Below are 23625 nucleotides of genomic sequence, written 5' to 3' on the forward strand. Positions count from 1 at the left end.
AAAATGAGATCCGATTGAAATTTTCTAGGATTTACCAGGTTGGGACTACAGAAAACCACTTGGCCCGGGGCCCATGAAACTCTTAAGACGGCCCTGGCATCAGTCCCGCCTGCTTCTCCCTAGTTGCGGCCCTGGTGCCGTATGTACATGGTGTTAAGCGGGCCGGGATAGCAAGTTCGGAGAAGAGGCAAAGTTTTTTTCCTGAACATCAACAGAAATAGTTTTTTCCTTAATTTCTTTTGGTACATGAAGTTTCCCAAAATTATAATTATTGTGATTAATTTCCATAAATTAGAAACTTAGTTAATTGAAAATTTACTTTAATTACAAAGAAAAACGTGCTAAATTCATGTCCAATTTTTTGAAACTTCAAAAATATGTTATTTGAATAGCCAGTCATCATATACAAAAAAAATTGTGCGATTTGGTCATGAATTATAAGAGTGGTCAAAAATGGACAACTTTTGGGTTGTTTTTCTTCAACTCCGACTTAATTTCAAACGGCAAATATATTGTTACAGAAAATTAAATAATTTAATTACCTGAAAATTTTTATTAGTATTGTAGAGCCTCAATATATATTCTTATATGTATTATTATTATTACTTTACTTTGTACATTGGCTCTCTCTTAACAAGCACGCTCTGGTCACGTGAAAGAATCTCAGTACATTCTGTACTTAAACACGAGATGATCACGTGACCGGATGCCCCTTCGGAGGGTCCGAAGGGCCATGTGTGTGAGAAAATCAGTTCAGCTCCAGCTCTCACACGAGATGCACCAACGTCGTCTTTCTCTCTCTTAATATATGTACCCTGTAAATAATATCTTCTATATAGCATCATAATTAAAGATAATGTATCTACAACTACGTCTCATTCATACGGAGTCAGATGCAATTGCGCTACCGTCACCACTTAGCATTAGTTTTAGCATTGGTGACCGCAGACGTTTAAACGCAAATAATGATACCTTCTGAATATTCTTCAAAAGACGCCATTACGGTGAGAGCAGCAGCAGAGGATTTTTCTCCCAGCAACAGTGGACCACGGAGCATCCTCCCTTGTAAGGTCACTTCCGCTTGACCTCTTGGTTCTCTTCTCTCTCAAGCAACAGGATGATGGCAGCACAAGTGGAGAATACCGTTCCCCAAGTTTCCAGTGTCGCTCTCCGCCTTCCCCCATTTTGGAAGACAAACGTTTCTCTCTGGGTGAGGCAATGCGAGCAAGCTTTCCTCCTCAGCCGCATTACAAGTGATGATACCAAATTCGCCGCTCTCGTCGCTAATATCGACTCAGAAACACTTCATGCGGTTGCCGATATTGTCGTCAATCCTCCTGAGACCGGGAAATTCCAGGATCTTTCGGACCGGCTGATACAGGAGTTTGCCGAAACTGAATCTGCCAAAATCAAGAAGTTGCTCACAGAAATTCAACTCGGAGATGATAAACCATCACAGCTGCTACGAAAAATGCGCCAACTCTCGGGATCTCGACTAACCGATGATTTCTTAAAGACATTGTGGCTGCAACGTCTTCCCACTCAAATCCAAACTGTCCTCTCAATATCGAGTGATGGACTGGATAAACTCGCGGAACTGGCTGATAAAATCGCGGAAATAAGCCAAAATGCATCCGTTTGTGCTGTTTCTCCACCGCCGGATCAAGATGACTTGCGTGAACAAATCGCAATGCTCACCAAAAAACTGGATGAACTTTCCTCTCAACGACGTGAACGTTCACCACATCGCGGGCGAAACAACTTCTTCAAGAAGCGTTCCAGTTCCGGAAACAGGAAAAATTCCTCCGGAATGCGCTACTACCATGATCGTTTCGGTAAAAATGCTCGGCGCTGTACTACACCGTGCAACTTCGGCGCACCAAAAAACGAAGGAGCTCCGTCATAGCTGGCATGGCGAACATGAGCTCAGAGACCAGCAGGTTGTTCATCCATGATCGTAAAACGGGAATAAAATATCTCGTTGACACGGGCAGTGAAATTAGTGTCGTTCTGCCGTCAGCGATTGCTTCCACCACTCCCTGCTCCACATTTCGTCTCTACGCAGCAAACCAGACGTCAATACCGGCCTACGGTATCAAAAATATTGTTCTAGATCTGGGTTTGCGACAAAATTTTCAATGGACATTCGTCGTTGCCAAGGTTTCGTGCCCTATTATCGGAGCAGATTTTCTGCGCAATTTCAATCTCATGGTAGATTTGAAAAAGCGTCGTCTCATTAACTCTAGCACATCACTTCATTCCCTGGGATAGTGCATCAAACGGCTCATGTCTCAATTTCCACAGTGGGCCCATCTCAGTACGAGGAAATTCTTTCTGAATTCCCAGACATCACAAATCCGTGCTTAATAGGCGAACCTGCATCACACGACACAGTTCACTACATAGTGACTAAAGGTCCTCCAATATGTTCTCGACCGAGACGGCTTCACCCTCAACACTTTGAGAAGGTGAAGACGGAATTCGATTTTTTGTTACAACAAGGAATAGTTCGTCCTTCAAAAAGTTCATGGTCTTCACCATTGCATATTGTTCCGAAGTCGGAAACATCTATACGACCAGTGGGAGATTATCGAAAATTAAATTCTGTCACAGAGTTCGATTCCTATCCCATCCCATACCTAAGTGATTTCAGCAATGCCCTTCATGGTAAGTCAATTTTTTCAAAATTAGATATTTTCAAAGCGTACCATCAGATCCCTATTTTTGAATCTGATATTCTTAAAACAGCGGTGGCAACACCATGGGGTCTGTTCGAATATATAAGGCATTGTTTTGGCTTAGTAAATGCGCCTCAAACATTTATGCGTTTCATGCACGAGGTGTTAAGAGGTTTATCCTTCTGTTATGCATATTTAGATGATATCCTCGTATATTCATCATCTGTTGAAGGGCACGAAAATCACCTGAGGCAAATATTTGAGCGTTTACACAAGTATGGATTGAAACTTAATATTTCTAAATGTGTATTAGGTGTAGATAATTTGGAATTTTTAGGTCATTTAATCACTCCTCTTGGCATTAAACCATTACCTAGCAAAGTGCAAGTAATATTAGATTTCAAGAGACCTGACACAATTTCTGAATTGAGAAAATTTCTTGGTCTCATAAATTTCTATAGAAGGTTCATAAAACATGCTGCTGAGTCACAAATACTCTTACACGATTTTCTAAAGGGCTCCCACCGTAAAAAGATAATCGTTAAATTGAATGGACAGATTCTGCACTCGCAGCATTCAATCAATGCAAAGAGCAACTAGCTAATGTCACTCTATTAGCTCATCCTTCCACATCTGCAAAACTTGCACTTCATGTTGATGCATCTGATTTTTCAATTGGTGGTGCATTACACCAGGTAGTGGACAATTCTTTGCAACCGCTAGGATTTTTCTCTCGCAGACTCACTCCAGCGGAAACACGCTATAGCGCATATGACAGAGTACTATTGGCTGCATATTCTTCTATCAAATATTTTCGACACATGCTCGAAGCACGTCAGTTCACTCTATTTACAAATCAAAAACCTTTGGTCTATGCTTTTCGGCAGAAGCATGACAAATGCTCGCCTCGCCAAACCAGACATTTGGATTTCATTTCCCAATTCACGAGTGATATTTGTCATATTCCCGGCTCAGAAAACATAGCAGCCGATATAATGTCCCGCATATGTGCTATTTCAATGCCAAGCCCAATTAATTATAATGAAATCGCTGAAGCTCAAGCGACAGATGATGAATTATCAAAATTGATGGGGGATTCAAATTGTGGCTTACAATTGAAATAAATTAAACTTCCCGAATCTGACATAGATTTAATTTGTGATATCTCCACTGGAAGTGCGCGTCCTTACATTCCTGTGCAGTATAGGAAAACGGTGTTTGATCACGTTCATAACTTAGCGCACCCGGGCATCAGAAGAACAATCCACCAAATCCGTTCTTGCTTTGTTTGGCCTGGTATCAATAAGGAAATAACAAAATGGGCAAAAACTTGCATGGCTTGTCAAAAAAGTAAACTTCACAGACATGTCAAATCTCCTTTGAAAGAATTTCCTATGCCATCTGCAAGATTTGACCACATTCATCTGTACATAGTGGGTCCATTAACTCCATCAAATGTTTATTCTTACTGTTTGACCATGATCGATCGTTTTTCCCGCTGGCCAGAAGCACAATCAATAAAAGACATTACAGCTCCAACTGTAGCGGAAGACTTTTATAACTGTTGGGTATCCCGTTATGGTGCTCCATCAGTTATAACAACTGATCAAGGTCGACAATTTGAGTCCCACCTTTTTCGCTCTCTCCTACAACTTCTAGGCACCGAACGAGCTAGAACTACCGCTTTCTATCCTCAAGCGAATGGTTTGATTGAGGAATTTCATCGACCACTAAAAACGGCCATTAAATGCCATAACACCGAACGTTGGACCGAGGTATTACCAACTATACTTCTGGGCTACCGAGCCGCTCTAAAAGCCGATCTGCAGTGTACGCCAGCCGAACTCGTGTTTGGTGCACCCTTGCGTCTTCCCGGCCAATTTTTCGACTCAACGAATGTCAACATTGACCCTTGTGACTACGTAAATAAGTTACGGGGCCACATGCAGCAGCTCCGTCCAACGCCAACAAAACATCATGGAAAACGTGCTACATTTGTGTATCCAGAACAGATGAATGCTACTCGCGTATTACTACGTCGTGATAGTGTCCGTCGACCCCTCCAGAGACCATATGATGGTCCCTTTCTTGTCATTGACAAAAATGAAAAGTGTTCAAACTTGACATCAATGGCAAAACAGTTTCGGTTTCCATCGACCGCTTAAAACCAGCATTCTCCCTCTCGGAAGATACAACGCCTCTGGTGGCGAAAACGCAAACTAACGACTCTACGTCAGAGAACTCGACCACGAAATCGAAACCACCAGTGACCACACGATCTCGACGTCGAGTCCGGTTCACGGATTTTTATCGTGTCCAACATTGACACTGGGAAGGGGATACTGTAGAGCCTCAATATATATTCGTATATGTATTATTATTATTACTACTTTACTTTGTACATTGGCTCTCTCTTAACAAGCACGCTCTGGTCACGTGAAAGAATCTCAGTACATTCTGTACTGAAACACGAGATGATCACGTGACCGGATGCCCCTTCGGAGGGTCCGAAGGGCCATGTGTGTGAGAACATCAGTTCAGCTCCAGCTCTTACACGAGATGCACCAACGTCGTCTTTCTCTCTCTTAATATATGTACCCTGTAAATAATATCTTCTATATAGCATCATAATTAAAGATAATGTATCTACAACTACGTCTCATTCATACGGAGTCAGACGCAATTGCGCTACCGTCACCACTTAGCATTAGATTTAGCAGTATATACAGTGAAACACCTCTTTTGTGGACACTGACAGGACTAAAAAATTCGTCCATGAAAGAGGGGTGATCGTTAATCAGGGGTTTGAAATATATATTTTTATATATTATACAACTGTAAATTGTTATTTGGCCGTAAAAGAGGGGTGTGACCGCATCTGAGGGGTTTTACTGCAATCAAACTTATGAGCTCGAATTTGCATGATAATCGTAGCCAACTGCAGCTTGGCGAAAATAATTTAGCCAATCCCGAGATGTCACGTGACATTAAAATTAAAAAAAAAAACCCGGTTGCAAACAGCAGTGTATTTTTCACGCGAAATTCCACGGTTGCTGATAAGATCAACCGCTCCAGCCGAACCGTAGTGTGCAGTTAGCCTAAAGCCCTGACCGGAGCCAATAAAAGCATCATTGTTGCAGAAGATTCTTTCTCATATGGCAGGCGTCGTTAAAATCAGTCGAATGTTCTGTCTTTTCACCTTCAAAGAGAGCTGAAATTGAGCTATTGAAATGTTCTTTGTGGTCAGCTGGGAAGGGTGCAGTCACGGAAAAAAACATTTTTTTCGTCCTGACTACTGTACCAAAACCCTCCATAGATAGCTCTCTTAAGAAGATACACCCCCCCCCCCCCACTTCTTTAGGGAATTTCGGCTGAACTCTGGTCTTTTTTCTAACACTCTCAGTAATCTGAAATGAGTGCTGCTTTGCTTCGCTGGCACGCCTATTCACACTTCCACCTCTACTTCTGACAATAGTATTTGGGAAGGCCGCACACTGTAAATAGGAAGGTTAGACAATCATATATGTTCTTACTTCAACGGCAGTTTGTTTAAAAAAACAAAAAATAAACAATATTGGTTTAATAATTATATACTATTTACGATAGGACCTCATGGGGAAGTTTTCTGGGCTTACTTTATGAATCACATTTATTTTTTGTTGCTTTATTGTTGTAAAATTTTTCAATAAGCTGGTGCTTTCACATGGCATTCTGATAAAGTGGGACAAAATGAACAAGATATGTTGAGAAGAGAAAAGGGGGTTGGCTGCAGAAGGTGGCGGGGGGAGGATAGCCTCCCTAGTAGAATAATAAAAATATAGTGAAACCTCGCTACAACGTTACTGCATGTAACGATAAATCCCTCTACACAACGATATTTTTCCTAGGTCCTCAGAACATCGTTATGTCGAGATTACACTGTAATTCCAGAATTGTTGAAAATTCAGAATTCCTAAATTGACGAAAATTCAGAATTCCTAAATTGATGAAAATTCAGAATTACCTAAATTGATGAAAATTCAGAATTCCTAAATTGATGAAAATTCAGAAATTCTTAAAAAAACAATTCCAGATATGGTGAAATTCAGAACTATTTCTTTCTAGATGAAAATGCAAATAAACTTCCAGAACTATTTCTTTCTAAATGAAAATGCAGATTTCCAGAATTTATGAAAGAAATTATTGCTGCCGTAAATGCGAGTCCCCCAAAACGCAGCACCCGGTGCGACCGCGCGTATCCCACACCCTTAAGGGTGGCTCTTATTCCCATGAATGCAGATCGACTGCTGCCTAGCGAGCCAACACCTTCTATAGCAGAAAACCTCGGCGCGAAGCTTTGGCGTCACTGAAGTCGTCCATTTCACCTGTAGCCATTTGATATAGTAGTCCGACGTGTGCGAAATCTTTACCTTCTTTTTCAGAATATCCAATGACTATAGGTGAAATGGGCGACTTCAGTGACGTCACTAGCTTCGCGCGGAGGCTTTCTGTATAGACGGTGTTGGTAGGGTCATATTTCAGAGAATTTGATCGAACGTGTTCGATTAGTTTCTCTTTCACCGCCGGAACGCGATTGAAAAAAATTTATGAAGTGAAATTTATATCGCACGATTTCTGTGTGCACGGATTTTTGTGTGTTACGTCAGATTACATCATCACAGACTTTTCCGCGTCACGTGAGTACAGTGTGAACAGAACTACAGAAGTCTAATGGATGAAATTTTATATAACACGCATTATAACATGTGGTACCAGCCACGTCATATTAGTGTGCACCGGCCTCAAGTCACAGGCACAGAAGGAAGTCGGTTGCCATTATGCAATTATACTGCTTTAAATCTGAATTTATTCGAGTCAATAAATAGTCACCCCACCTGTGGATTCTTTTGAACACCCATTTTCACCATCATTTCGTTTATGTCGGAATGCCATATACATAGAAAAACGGTCACATCTTGATCTAAAAATGGAAATATTTGTTTCTGCAACTAGCACAAGATTCCATTTTTTTTACCAAGAACTCAAAATTTCAGCTTGCTTTAATTACGAAAGTTTTAAATTGCGGACTAAATCCGCAATAAATAAGGTGAAAATTTTTTACAAGTAGCTGAAGCAAAAATGAATTTAGGAAAGAGAGAAAATTCAACTGCCCTTCTACCCATTTACTCACACTTTCCGGGTGAACGCATTAGACCACTAGTCTGCCGATGAGCTCTAAGAAAAGATTGAGGTATTCGTTCCCTTTGTAGTCTAGTGGTATGGGGTGCTCACCCAGAAAGTGAGAGGCCGTGGTTTCGATTTATTCGATTAGCATGTAGTCACACGTTACGTCATAGTATTGTGCACTGGCCTTAAGACTGACTACCTTTTCTTGAATTTCTCCAATTGACGTAACTTATTCCTGCTGAAGACTTGCGGCAGTATTTTTATGCATCCTACCTCATTTTTATGACCTTTTTTCTCTTTATTAAAATGCTTTCAGTGTGATGTGTATGATTTTTATCCTCAACATGAAACTATTTAATTCAGAAGAATTTGTTAATATATAAATAGATTTCCTTTTTAATTTCTTTTTGAACCAGATTGAAGTTGTACCTTGCACACCTGATGGAAAGGAATATACTGAAAGTGATGACATGTTTGTTGATAATCCAAATGAGCTCATTGGAAGAGATCTGAATTTCATGGTCAAAGTTCTTGGCTGCAGAGGACTACCATTAAGATTCAATGTAAGATCATGTACAAAAAGCTAACCATCTTAAAGATAGTTTTCATACATATAAAGGGTGGTTGATGGCATCATACTAACCCCCCCCCCGCATCAAAACAGCAAATATGAACCCCCCCCCCACCTTATCGATGCTGACGTAATACTTGAATGATCCCTATTGACTGCACCGGCACCAGTCGCCAATTTACGTTGTTATTAGATATATTAATAGCGCGAACAAGTCAGGAGAGAGAGTAGCTTGCTCCGCGCATGCGATTTAGAATATCCATTGCTCCCTGCCTCGCCTTGCATGCGACAGTGACAACAGTGACACCGTCCATGCTGGAGTGGGTTCAGCTCTCCATCCCACATCGTCTTCACGCTTCTTCATGTATCTCAATGGACGGGGCACATTTTAAGCACTTACTAATGTAAGATGCAATCTTCCTTTTAGCCACTGTGGTGGTTGAGTGATCATAGTGACGGACTCTCATCATGAGGTGCCGGGTTCGAACCCCATCGTCGCCACAGTGGTGGTCGGCTGCACTTAGTTTTCTGTGGTTCCCAACTTCGAGGTGCGAATGTGAGCCGACCTCCCGTTAAAAAGTCTCGCAAAAGATATCAACAGACCTAAAACGGTACAAATATTCAATCATTACACTTTGAAATATAGATGACAGCATTGAAACGTCAGACACAACGCTAGATACTCAATCAGACTGTCAGGCACACACTCACATTCCCGGCAGAACTCACTCTGTAGTAAATTGGCCATAGCGATAGATAAAAGTTTTGTTCGGTTTGAGAGAAAGAAACTTCCTCTTACCAAACTGACCTTAAAAAATTTTGAGAGTGATGAAATTATTCTTCAAAGTTGTTTTTTCGAATAATACTGGCTCTAATAACTACCATAAAACTAAACGATTGGGAATTAAACGTTGTGATTAAAATATCTAAATTTTAGGCCGGAAAATAAAACATTTTCATGTTTCCAAGGGAATTTTAATGGTTTTAGGGTATAGTAGGGCGGCTGATTTCAAAACTGCTGATGGTTTCGGTACAGTATTAATACTTCAATGTAGTCTGCAGCCACTAATTTTTAGAAATTTTTCTTTCCTATTTTTGTTCACTTCTGTTCACTCATTTTTTATTCAACACATTATCACATTTATATCATTACCAGACATCAGTGATCTTTATGTTATTATATGTTATTATGTATTGATATTAAGTTTAGTGGGTGCGCTAGCCCAGGTCGATAAGATACTCGCCTAAAAGTACCAAAGGATGTTTGTACCCCTGACGCAGGCGTACAAAAGAAACGGTGACATGACCACAGAAAAATATTGCTACCGCAGGGAGTCCCACATCGAGGGGTTAGCGCACCAATCTCTCGGTGAGTATAAAAAAAAGGCTGCCGTTCGGTATCGGTATAAATTGCCCGGTCTAATTAGTCCTCGTATGCAAAAAATTACCGTGGTGCGACAAAAATGAGCAAATGATGATTAAGTTTATAAATGATTCTCTCACACACACATATAGTACAGTTCCAATGTGATTTGCATGCTGGCTTATGGCCTGAGAGGATCGAGAGCTCGCTGTTGGGAGAAGGGGATTTAAAAATAAGACTTTTATGATATAAAAAATAAAAATAAATAAAATGAGCTAGTCACTGTGTGAATAGGGCGACTCCTTTATTTTGTCTCGTATTTTCCGGAATAGTCTGGTTATTTCTGTTTTTCTCCGTCCCGAATTTTTTTTTAAAAATAGAGTGGTTTTTCCTATTATGTATTTAATCAAAAACGTTGATACAGGGTAATTTTTAACGGATTGATAGAATGCAATATTATCATATAGAAGTTCTGAACATTTCATGAATTATCACATTTTGCTTCGCCCCCCCCCCCCTATAGATACGCGTTTTGCTTATGGTATTACCATCGAAATTCAACGTTCATTCACTCAAAAACTAGAGCCGATCTGATAAAACCAATTTCAGATTCAGAATCAGTGCTCCAAAAGCACGCTAAAATCACTGAAATATCATTGAGAAAAAAATCAGAGTTGCATAGTGTGAATAAACAGAAAAATTCGAAACCAAAAATTATTTTGAATACGTCAATTCGTAACGTAATAAGTTTGATTAAAAGTTTCTGATTGAATCGTTGTTATTAATTTACTGTTTTCACTAAGTCACACCTTCGTCAAGCTACGATTTTTACATCTCTCGGTGAAGCTTTTTACAAGTAACAGTTTCGATGACAGTTCAAAAAAACCAAAAAAAAATAATAATAATAATACTGCCGTTTTATTGATCAACATTGTAATCTGATTAAAACAACAGCGTAAAATAATGATCGTGCAGTAAACACGTACGCACTGTATGCACCTTCCGTCAGAAAATAAGACTTAATATAGCGAAGGTAAAAAAATTTCACATTTTGGCAAAAAAAGTGTTGATTTGGATAAAAACATTTTCAAACAGATTTCATTTCGCTAACATGGTACAAATCTTGCGATAAATTTGCCAACATAGAAGACAGCTAACACGTAAGCGATACATAACAGCAAGATTATAGTATCACATTACATGGAGAGAAAAAGTGTCAATCGTGAAGGAAGAAGGCCGAACTTCTGAATGGGATTGAATATTTCAGTTCATTTTTAAGAAGTGACAACCCGCTGCTGGCGGAGACATGAACTTTGATTCGGTGTTTGGTATATAACTGACGGTTAGAAAAATGACACGTCACAAAATTTTAAAAGCTTATAACTCACTTAATATTCGTCCGATCGAAATACGGAAAACACTTTTCGATGATATTAGTTTTTCACAAGAAATCACGTGTGTAATTATTGGGCGGTCGATAGTTGTATATCCTGTATATATATGTATATATATGCACTACTAGCTGCAAGGCGTACCCAGAATTTTCTCGGGGGGGGGGTCAATTTTTTTTCTTCTGAAAATGGGTTTTGCGTTTTTGTCCTGCAAAATAACACTATAAACTCGGTTTGAAATGGGGGGGGGGGGGTTATAACTCCAAAACCTCCCTTTCGCATACGCCAATGACGTACTCAATATTACTGAAAATGTCCTTTGTATGAACATTGCCGCAACTAGATGCTTGGTCACCCTGGGCAAGCGCGCATTTTTACGCCCCCTTGTAATGGTAAAGGAGACGTTTCAGAATGAAATTTGCGCCCCCTCGGGTCCAGCGCCCGGGCCACGAGACCCGTCTGCTCCTCCCTAGTTGCGGCTCTGTGTATGAATGAAGGCTGACAGTTGAATTCATATCAGATGGCAAAGAGTAATAAAATTCAGGAACTATGTAAGTAAAATACTTTCTTTTCAAAGTTTTATGAACACAAGATAATGCCTAGATTCCATTTATTCCTGAGGAAGAACGAGACAAATTAATATTTAAAGAAAACTGATTTTTTTGAAAATGAGGAAGTGTGATTTAGAAAAATATATACATATATATCAACTCGGAAAATCCATTGATTAATCTGAATGCATGCTGTGATCCTATTATAACCTCACTTTTTCCGGCATGCCGAAAGTGGCCAAGACCACAACATACAGAAAGCTGGTGCCCCTCGTGTTTTACGGCATGCCGGCCAATGCGTGGGAATACGGTAAGTTTACTAAAATTTTTGAGTAAAATAATTTGGTAGTTGTTCAAATCAGCGCTCGTGTAATCAGTTACATTTTGCCCAGATCTTTACTTGAAAATTAAAAAATACGTTGGCAGAGGAATGGGAAAAAAAGACGGGCCCACAAAAAGCCGAGTATTGTACTTAGTTTGAATCCTTTTACGAGAGAACACACCTTTTCTTTTTCTCTCCTACAAATAAGCATTCAACAGTGGGCAGAACAAAAATTTTAAACCACACAACACTAAATACGATATCCCTAAATATGACATACATGTCCTGTCTCAAAAGTGTGAGGAATTGATAGATGAACTGCATTTTTTTTGTACGGAATGCTTAATCATAAGCCGTGGCTCAGCTTTTACAGCACAATACTTTTTTACTGGATTTTCACCCGTGGCCCCTTAGTATATTCTAGGGCTACTGTGTGGTCGTGTGGACATCATTCTGGGATCTCATCACGAGCATCCAGGTTTGTACCTCACTGGTGGCAGAGTAGTGGTCTAGTGAAGTTCGTTTTCTGCGGTTTTCCAACTTATAAAAGCATTGTTGAACAGTGACAGCAGCGGTTCTCATCCTTTTTGGACTCGCGGAACCCTTTTCAGTATACCATTTCTATGGCGGAGCCCTGTTTCACTCGAGGAGCACTTTTTGCATACAATTTTTATGGTAGAACCTTGTAGGCCTCTTATTTTTTATTTATCTATCAAATTAAGGCGTCTTTCAACTGACTATTCGAGAGCTGCTTGTCAAACGTCTGTATCTGCTAAGTTAATTGAAAACTGTCCCCTCCCGCCGAAGAGGCAGAAGCCATTTTGTCGTTTTCAACGCCCAGCGCTGTTGCGAGTACAATGGTCATTTTGTGGAGAAAGGAGAGGGGTGTATGCTAAGCCAGCTTAGTGATTCTTTATGGGAGGAAAGCAAGGCAGTATATTTACGGCCAGGACCATTTGGAAGTCATCAACTTCACACGTACATATACGTGCAGGGCCGTCAGTCGGTTAAACTAACTAGAATAGCAGGCAAATCCTGGGGCATCTCACAAAGCATTAGGAACACCATCTACAAGACGGTAGTCGAGAGATTCTTAGCCCATGGCGCCTCAGCTTAATGTTTACTTTCAAGGTAAATGACTTACTTTTTGGTATAAGCATCCAACCAAAAAAAAACACAACAGGCCCTAGATAGCGCACAGAGGAAATTTATTTTAATAATAACCTGAGCCTCTCCTATGACACAACAGCCACGCTCGGACTCCAGGTGATCACAGGCAACTGCCCACTACACCTAAAGCTCCAAATAGAAGCAGTCTGCACAAAAGCAGTTAGGTTTAGGAAAAACATTCAACCAGAACTTCTAGACTTTGACCCCAATAACTTTGAAGGACGGGAGCATGGCTGGCACCACCACCCCTCCTGCTCAACTATCCCCAATCAAATTTCGATTGACGGCCACGATATAAAACTAGCAAACACCCACATATACACAGATGGCTCCAAAACCGATGAAGGCGTCGGGGCAGCTTATTGTGTATACACAAACATTACTGAAAAGCAAACGTGGCAAGCAGCGATAGATAAAACAATAGTAACTTTCAAGCAGAATTGTTAGTAATAGAAGCAGCTGTACAATACGCAACGGGAGCAGAAGAACGAATTTTAATAATAACTGATAGCTGCTCCTCTCTTCAAGCACTTCTAGATCCAACAAATAGAAACACAATAGTACGTGTATTGAGGCGGCGTTTATTAAATAACCCAAAAATTTTTCTAGGTTAGACAAAGGCCCATGTATGTAATCTTGGAAACGAGAGAGCAGACTCTCTAGCCAATGCTACAATCAACTGTGACAATAAACTTGATAACCCTTTCCCACTAACGCTCCTGAAGCAACAACTTAAACAAGCAACCCTCCAGAAATGGCAGCAAATTTGGGGCCAAGGAACAACAGCTGGTAAAGTGCACGAAATTGTCCCTCGAGTCACATACAACACACTAAACTGGAATAGGGAGGTGACTATCTTCATAACAGGACACGGCCATTCCCTATATATCTACACGAACGGAAACGCCGCCGAACAGACAAATGTGCCTGTGGTATGGTGGGTACTCCTGTTCACTATGCCACAGAGTGCAAATTTACAAAACATCTACACATATACAAATATTCCGAAAACAATAGAAAACAATGGTTCACTCAAATAATAAAAAAAAAACACAGCAGCAAGGATTACAAGACTTGTCAGATATATATAAGCCAACGAAAAACAAAAAAACTGTCCACCAGATTTATAAAATAATGTTTTAAATGTAACAAAAATAAGGAGGAGAAAAACAGAAATGGATAAAAACAACAACAAAAATCATATCCACGTGACTGCCACTACTAATACATAACCATTACATGTACAAGATATCGCATGTACTAGCGGGATACGAATAAAAATTTTTATGACAGTCCCGTTACAATGATGTAAATGTGATAACCACAAGTGTCCTTCATTCCGCTATTCTAGTTAGGGTGCTAGGCGGGACGACAAGAATAGTTTCATAATTACCATTACATGTAGTTTATATTTTTATTTTATATATATATATTCATTTTTCTTATATAAATATAACCAGCCAGAGCGAGTCAAACAAAACACCAAGATCGAAGCTGATCCTTAGCTAAGGCGCTCTGCAGACAATCCCCCATTTAAACCAAGCCCACATTGCTCACTAAAATAGGGTTAGGACGAGACGACTCAACCTGGCAGTTATATATATGTATATAAATGTGTGTATATGTGTATTTCTCTTTCCTCTATTCAAGTGCATTTCATGTCCACAACACACGTGCGTACTCATATTGTCGTATTCATGTTGCTCACCGAAGAAGGTGCTAAGCGAGATGACACGGGTGATCCCAAATTATATAAATTCCCCCACACAATACTTCTATTTCGGATATTTTCATTAAATCCCCCGGAGCGAGTGAACTCAACCCAATAAAACTGATGCTGACTTTTAGTCCGCAAGTTATCAAACCCATTTGCTCACCAATAAGGTGTTAAGCGAGGTGACTTGCTCCGATGGATATATATATTATTTTATTTCACAATAAGATTCTCATTTCTTTTTCTTTTTGTATCTTGTGTGTATAATATGGCAAGTGTAAGATAACAGATGAGATGGCATGGGGGGCTCAATTGCTTTTAAAACATACCTCTATCCTAATATGTGTATATTGATCCGTCTTAACTAAACCCCGAAACTTTTCTCCAACTCTCAATCCCATCTCGTCTGTAATCACCACAAAATTTGTTAATCGCGACAATACCCAATTATCCGGGGAAAATATGTTGTAAAAATTTCGTATGTTTTTTTTTTTTGACACAAATGAAGTGTTCCAGACTCTGTTACGAAACTGGGCTGGAAGAGATCTCGGCAACCGGAGAAGTCCAGTGGAAAAGTTCTGGCGTTCGTTTATTCATTCATGTTCTGTTTAGCACGTTGGTACATATTTACATTTGTTTTTGCTCATTATTCATGCGTATCATTTGCAGGATATCTACTGCAAATACCAAGTGTATCTGGATAAAGAAGAAAATATCACCGAAATTGTTTCTGATACGTCCAACCCTGATTTCAATCATAAGAAAATATTTTCTTTCAAACGAGTGACACAGTCTGTAAGTATGTATGTATGCATGGATGTATGTTATCTTTTAGAGCCACACATTGTATCTACGGTAGCGTAAACTACTCCCTCATGAAAAATTCAGTGTCGCAAAAACACTTCAGTCATTCCTTCTATACAAAAAATCTGACAGCAAATTCCAGTGAGCACATGGGATTGTTTAGTTAGAGGAGGATGGTTACTCACTCGCTTGGATTCCCATCTACCCCCCGTAAGCTTGACGTAATCTACGAATCTGCTCACAATCCCATCAATAACCTGATCGATCTTATCGATAAAGTGAAAAAGAATGGGACCAAGGAGACTTCCTTGAGGGATGCTACTTTTAATTCCTGTCCAATCACAAAATTATCCGTTCTCCGTAACCCGCTGCGACTTATCTCGCAACCACGATTCTATCCAATTCAACAAGTTGCTCCCCCCAATCCTAATCTCATGCAAACGCTTCAAGAATTTACCATGTTGGACCCAATCGAATACCTTCTGAAAGTCAAGATAAACAATGTCGACGTTTTTGCCTTTTCCCAAAGTCTGAGTCACGTGATCATAGAAGAAGCAAAGGAAGTTGGTTACACATGACTTTCCCTTCCTGAACCCATGCTGGTTTTCCGACATCACATTAACTTCGTCTATCCAATTCACCAATTGCAATTTCATAATAATTACCAAACTTTTCGAGAGGGTGCTCGTTAAACTCACTGGACGATGATTAGAGACGTCATTTCTGCTACACTTTTGAAATATCGGAACAAAATCAGCAAGTTTCCAATTCCTTGGGAATTGGATATCCTCTTGCAACACTATTTTTGTAAGTGTGTGCAACCGGCCCCAACAGTTCATTAGTACATTTCCTAAAGACCCTACGATAAATATAATCTACGATAATATAATGGTCCTGGTGCTTTGCTTGCACTTATATTTTTTAGATGTGTTAGGACTCCGACAATTCAATTCCTTTGAGGACTTTGTGATTCCATGACACACCGATAATGTGAATATCATCTTCACTGACGTGAAAAAGTCATTGAAAGCATTCCGCATGCCTACATTGCTCTCCATCTTTGAGCCTCCTGTCGAGAGGGGGAAGGGGTCATCTGTCCCATTACATCCGTTATTGACGTACCTGAAAAATAATTTTGTGTCAGAGCCAATTTTATCTGCTAAACTTGATTCTAGTTCCTTTTCACTATCCCTTATCGCTTTCTGCAACGCCCTTCTTTTTCAGTAAATGATGACAAGTCACCTCTTCCACTTTTACATTTCTTGAACGCCCTTCTCATTTCAAAATAAAGTTTACGCTCGTTATCCGTGAACCATAGGGGGTGCAATGAACTAATACGCTTTTTACGAAGAAAGGGTATAACATCATTTTGTTTTGTTTTGAATTCTTCCCACTGATACCAACCGTTCTTTGAAAAGTAACCCTTACCTTTCTCTCGAAAGTTCCACGTTGGTTCTTCGAAAACAAAGAACCATTCTTTTATTGTTCGGTTTATCTGCAAAGAAGCTGGGAAAAAAGTTAATATCCCGATGATCACTAGAAGAAAAGTTGTGGCCAACCGAAACATGTTTAACAAGATTCTCAGAACTCTAGTTGGTCTTTCTCCCAGCAAGGGTTTCGACATTGATCAAATAGACACAGTCACTTGGTGGAAGATTATGATCTCGCCGTTGAAGACCACGTACAACGATAATACGATCTCATCATTTTCCACAGTTGGATACTTGGATAGAACATATAGAATTTTCTATTCATGGACATGGTATGGAACTTTACTGAAAAAAATTGAGTTGCCAGAGAAAAAGAGCCTAAGGTCGAAAACCCACCAGAGTTTTCGCCACTAGTTGATCTGCCACGAGATAAGCAATTTCGTGAGAAACACCCATCGCTTTTTATTTTTGTGAAGTGCGTGAAGGGACATCCCTGTGCGGGCTGAATTATTTTGTTACGGATTGTTTCTGTGTACGGATAATTGGTTTCCGAGCAAACCGTTTTAGATAATACAAAAAATTTCAGATGATAAAGTTATTTCAATTTTTGATACAATATTTGTTGTTTGAAATTAGTTCGGAATTAAGGAAAGACATCGAAATTAGAAAAATCCATCGTTTTTCTAAATGTTTGTGCCAAATGAGAAAAGTGATACATACTATCAGTGCTGTCTTAACGCATGTGTTAATCTGGCCAAGAGAAGAGAGGCCTCAGAAAAACGAGAATTAGATGAATATTTCGAGAATTTTCCAGGTAGGGCCTCAGAAAAATCACTTGAGCCGGGGGCACATGATGTCAGGAGGTCTTTTAACAGGAAACGGCTTACGTGAGCTTACGACGGTTCATGAGTCACGTGACCCACCGAATAGTCAATTGGAGCAGCCAATATGAATGAAAAGAGCGAAAGAGCGCATTCGAACTTCCGTACCTCTGCTCATTACTATGTGGAAGAATACAGAAAAAATAAATGTGAGATTGAACAAATGTAGAGTTGTAATTGTTTCGCATTAACCGTCAACCGAAACAAAGGAATAGTAAACAATTATGCTACTTCAATAATAAAATAACTGCTCTTAAAAGTGGAATAAAATGCATGTTGTACTATATTACAATTATTTTGCAATTAAAAAAAATGTATTGACATAATACATCAAGTTATGTATTATGTGTAACATTGGATGTATTTCTTCAGGATTTCCGTATATCTATTTTTCCCATGTACAACCAAAGGGTCATTAAGCATCAAGTAAATGAATCAGTTAAGTGGCAACGGTGGTGGTAGTTGCAGTAACACGGGTTAGCTCTTAAATGCCGATTTTCATTTACAATCATGTCCATAAATTAAGGATAATTCAGAATCACACGGAAATCGAAATCTAAAGTAAAAATTTCACCTGTAGAATTATCACATACACATGCAAGAATGATATGCAAATTTCAGGAAGCCACCAGATGATGCCGATAGTACGTCGCAATGACGAGAATGTAAGAGGGGGGTATATAAGGAATGGTGGCAAAGAAGTGAAATTGTTCACAAGAGTTCTGTAAGGCGCTCCGTGCCATAAGCGAATAGTTATGACACCGAGGACGCATGTGGATGATTTTTTACGTGGTAGAATTATCGGCCGCCTGGAATGTGGGCGTACTCAGATGGAAGTATCCGAGGAACTTGGAATTGCCCAAAGTGTCATCTCTAGGCTTTGGCAACGATTCCAAGTTAACGGAAATGTCAGTAGACGTTACAGTACAGGTCGCCCCCGAGTTACAACGCCGAATGAAGACCGGTATTTGGCAGTAACTGCCAAAAGAAGCAGACGGAGCACAACATCCGATCTGTCTCGTCAGCTATCTGCAGTCACGGGTACCACAGTTTCAAGGCAAACCGTGTACAGACGTTTGGGAGATATTGGTCTATATGCTCGCAGGCCTGTCAGATGTGTTCCGCTCACGGCAAGTCACTGTCGGCAGCGATTAGCCTGGAGTAGAGAACATGCAATGTGAACATCGTCACAGTGGGCTTGTGTGATGTTTTCCGACGAGTCCAGATTTAGCTTGCAGTCTGATTCACGTCGGACTTTCATATGCAGAACGCCAGCTACCCGTTACCACCAAGACAACATCATTGAACGACACCGTTACGGTGGTGCAGCATTGCTCGTATGGGGTGGAATTATACATCGTAAACGAATGCCTTGAATCTGAGAATATAACCCGTATGGAATGGCCAGCATTCTCACCTGACTTGAATCCGATAGAGCATGTGTGGGACATGCTTGGCCGACGAGTTGCAGCCCGTCAACCACCTCCTACATGTGTACCGGAACTTCGGAGAACATTGCTTGCTGAGTGGAGTGATCTTCCCCAAGATCAGATCGATAATTTGATACTCAGCATGCCTAGGCGTTGTGCGGACTGTATTTCATCGCATGGGAGACATAAAATGTATTAACCATCATACCAACCATGTAATAGAAAGTTTTTGTAAAGGAGATATTTTTGACAATTGCTCCAGGGAGCAAAAATCGTAGTTTTTATGAATGGTATCATACATACACCATAGCTTTTGTTCTTTATCTTGTGTTTAATAAATGGGCTTTATGAATAAGGAACGTTTGTTTTGCTTCTGAACCTTTATTTGCCGGAGCTGGCATTATCCTCAATTTATGAACATGAGTGTATTAACTATATTCCGAACATTTTAACTATAGTATTATTACATTTTTTTAAAAACTTGGTTTAAATCTAAACACGGTGTTGACTTCAACTCTATTCAACACAAGTTCTAAAAAAACTTATCCTTGTACCTAGCATGCAGCGAAAACATTTAGTGTGATGAAGAAAAAATTATATGTGATGGGTGTTCCGGCTCCTTTCATTTCTTCTGTGCAGGATTAAGTGAGAAAAACTTTCGGAAATTAGGGAAAAGCCATACAACAAAGTGGATGTGTATTAGATGTACAACACAGCAGAATTAAAAACAGCAAAACGAAAAACACCAACTTCTCATGCAACCAAACCAAATTATGAAAATCCAGACATGGTGAGTGCATCATCTGCTGACTGTTTCTCAAATCAAATGAATGAAACCCAAATACACAATTTAAACCCTATTACATGTAGTGCTTTAAACGATATTTTCAGTTCATTATCGCCAGAATCAACAAAACTGGTCACATGTATCTCCTCAATTATTCAAAATCACACCCAATCTCTTGCTGACCTGGGGGTCTATTACCCTCACGTCGTTATACAACGGGGTTGTTAGTGACGTCACGCACTTAACGCAAATTCTCAACGATCCGCATAACGCAAATCTCAACGACCGTCGTCAAAAACTTGATTTTTCTCAGCAACACGTCGTTATCTATTTTACGAAAAACTCTCTGGGCCGAGAGTAGCGTTATGTCTGAAAGGGATGGACCAATCACATAATTTTCTCCGCTGCTGATAATCATCATCACTATCAACGAGTGCTGTTGCACGTGCGTTATTATTATTGTATTTTTATTTATTTTGTGCGCGTTTGAGTGTGTTGATTGTCCCTAATTTTCGTATGTTACATATATTTTTTTAATTCATCCCGATTCTTTTCACTTTCCTCAAATATTTGAAAAAGAGGTAGGCTATGCATGCACACGAAACTGGCACGGGGAAATTTTCAAAATTATTACGTTTAAAAAATGATGTTCTATTGAAGTTTAATGATGTTATATGAATTTTCTGAGTATAATGTGTGCGCGTGTGAAAGGGTGTTTACTGCATTACACTTCTGTGTACTGCACGGAAAGTAGCAACACAATTATTTTAACATTATCGGTGATAACATAACGTATTACAAGATGTATATATGTGTAGATGTTATATATACATCTTGCATATATAACATCAATATAGATGTTATTAAACGAATTAAGAAAAAAATCTGGGGACAGTTTAAAAATATATAGTGACGTCGATTTTGAACGAGATATAAAAAAATATTGTAGCGAATTTTTCAAAATTTCTTGAAAACATATCGTGATAGAGAGAATACCAGTTAGGGGACATTCAAGTATTACGTAAGCATCGAGAGGGGGAGGGGGTTTAGGAATTTACTGACTTTTGATGACAAGGAGGGTTTGAAGGTTGCTTACGTCATCAACCACCCCTTTTTGAAGATATGAAATAGTCTAAGATGCTGACAAGGGGGGAGGGGGGTCAAAAAAGGCTGAAAATCTGCTTCATAGTACTTGAATGGCCCCTTAAATAATATTCTTATATTGAGATGTGTTTAACTTAAGAATAAAGGCATTTCCTAGCAAGATTTAAAAAAATATATCGCTGTAGAGAGTACTTTGAGTTGCGATTTTTCCCGTTTTTTCTTTTTGTGTTTCCTGAAATTGCATCCATATACTCCTTGGGAGAAATGTGGTATTGCCGTAGGATTTTCCGGATCTCTGGAACGTTTGTGACTAGATAGTTCCTTGGTTCGAAGGTCTTGGGTTCCCTTGTTTTTCCACCGCTGTTGAGTTTGCAGCTCGCATTTTTTCAAGTTCAGCAATGTACGCTTTACATTTTTTGTAGGGGCCGGGTGAGGGAGAGCGCAATTAATACACACTGAGGGGTCGACACTGAAAACATTTTTGCACTGTTCTCCCGGGTGAGATTTTATGCATCTCTCGGGGAAATCACATTCAGTATTTCTGTGCCAACCATCTTTGACATCTCGTGCATCGTACAGGAAATTTTAAGTTGGGCCTTTTGCGGAACGCCTCTATATGTACGAGAACATGACACAGGCGCTTGAGGTCAAAAATTCTGTGGGCATTTTCGTTTTTATGGACTGTGATTTTCCATAACGCTAGCCTTTTCTTTTTGGCATGGCGGCGTTTTGATGTTAATTGTGTAATCAGGATTTGGAATCATTTTGAAAGGTCGGCTTTGATGTCTGTCATGGGCGTATCTGGATCGAGTTCACATAGCACAATTTTGAAAGCACTTTTTTCACCAAGCGAAAAATTTAGAACTTGTTTAGAACATGTTTAGCCCATGACAGATTTCCAGGACATCATCGTGATCTTTGATGTTTTGCAATAATATCTGATATCTGTCTCTGAGAAATTTAACCGTGAATTTCTGGGTTCATTTTTCTTCAATGGGCTGGGTGATATGGAACCAGCGGCTGTCTCTTCCAATTTCCACGGGAAATATTTTCGGGTCCGTTCCATGCTCTGCTTCTGTTCCCCCGTTGTGGGGGGGGGGGGTCGTCGATTCAAACCCACTGCGATTGGTCGGCCTGACTCTCGGAGACCGACGCGGCGTGGCTTTCCTCGGCGGACCCGTACTCACCCCCAGTAGCACAAGGACATAGATCTATGTCGTAAAATTTAATTTCAAATATAGATCAATATTGGACCACGATATCGTTCTGGCTAAAAAAGGCATAGTCAGAGAAAAATAGATCTATATCGTGAATGTGGCACAGATCTATATCATAAATCTGATATAGATCTATCTCAGGAGACACAGATTCATATATTGCATTCGATATAGACCTATGTGGTAACGACAAAGGCTGATATAGATTTATGTTGAAATGACATAAGCCGATATTGTAAATCTGGCAGACACAGAGCTATATCATAAATATGATATACACTGCTCAAAACAATTAGGGGAGCAAGCAAAAAAGTGAAGAAAACCGTGCGAGACAGCCACGTATTGGCATACAATAGATAGTACACGCGTATCAATGCGCAATACAGAAAAAAAGACGTAAAAAAAAATTTGGAATTAAGCTTTAACTCTTTGAAAATATGGAAAAAACATGAAAAGATGATTTAGGGCAACAATTTGGTTACATGTAAACGATAAAAAAAAGTACTGTTTAGACATGATGCATGAGTTTTAATAGGGCGTGTGGTCTCCTCGAACAGCTAAGACTGCTGCACACCTGTTTGCCATGGATGCGATGAGGTTATCGATCAGACTTTGGGAAATACTGTTCCATTCCTCAAGAAGTGCAATCTGCAAGTCTCGGGCAGTAACAGGCGGCCTTGGTCGCGCAGCAATGCGTCGTCCGTGCATGTCCCAAACATGCTCGATTGGATTCAGGTCAGGAGAACACGCTGGCCATTCCATACGCTGTATTGTTTCAGTTTCAAGCATGTTCTCCACCAGACGAGCTCTATGCGGTCGGGCATTATCATCCTGGAAAACAAAGGAAATCTCCAATGGCTCCAGCGTAAGGGATGACATGGGGTCGCAGTATCTCGTCTGCATACCTTCGGGCCGTCAAAGTGTCATTCCGAATGATATGCAGGTCCGTACGTCCGCCAATGCTGATTCCACCCCATACCATCCAACCAGCTCGTCTGTATTGTGACCTTTCACGAACGAATGCGGGGTTATTTCGAGTGCCCCTG

At 39.9% G+C, this 23625-nt stretch overlaps 1 protein-coding gene across 2 annotated transcripts in view; it reads left to right on the forward strand.

The window, feature by feature from the left end:
- LOC149080429 (kinesin-like protein KIF28) overlaps window positions 1-23625 on the forward strand; it is a 1038199-nt gene that overhangs the window by 789166 nt on the left and 225408 nt on the right. For both annotated transcript variants that reach the window (XM_089239551.1, XM_089239552.1), the window contains exons 19-20: window positions 8261-8407; window positions 15596-15721. In XM_089239551.1, coding sequence (XP_089095677.1) covers window positions 8261-8407; window positions 15596-15721 — 273 coding nt within the window. The remainder of the gene's footprint in view (window positions 1-8260; window positions 8408-15595; window positions 15722-23625) is intronic.

This window comes from Pholcus phalangioides, unplaced genomic scaffold (genome assembly GCF_987345545.1).
Source record: "Pholcus phalangioides strain wild (caught in Gottingen) unplaced genomic scaffold, Ppha-v1.0 ptg000011l_1, whole genome shotgun sequence".
NCBI classification, from domain to species: domain Eukaryota; kingdom Metazoa; phylum Arthropoda; class Arachnida; order Araneae; family Pholcidae; genus Pholcus; species Pholcus phalangioides.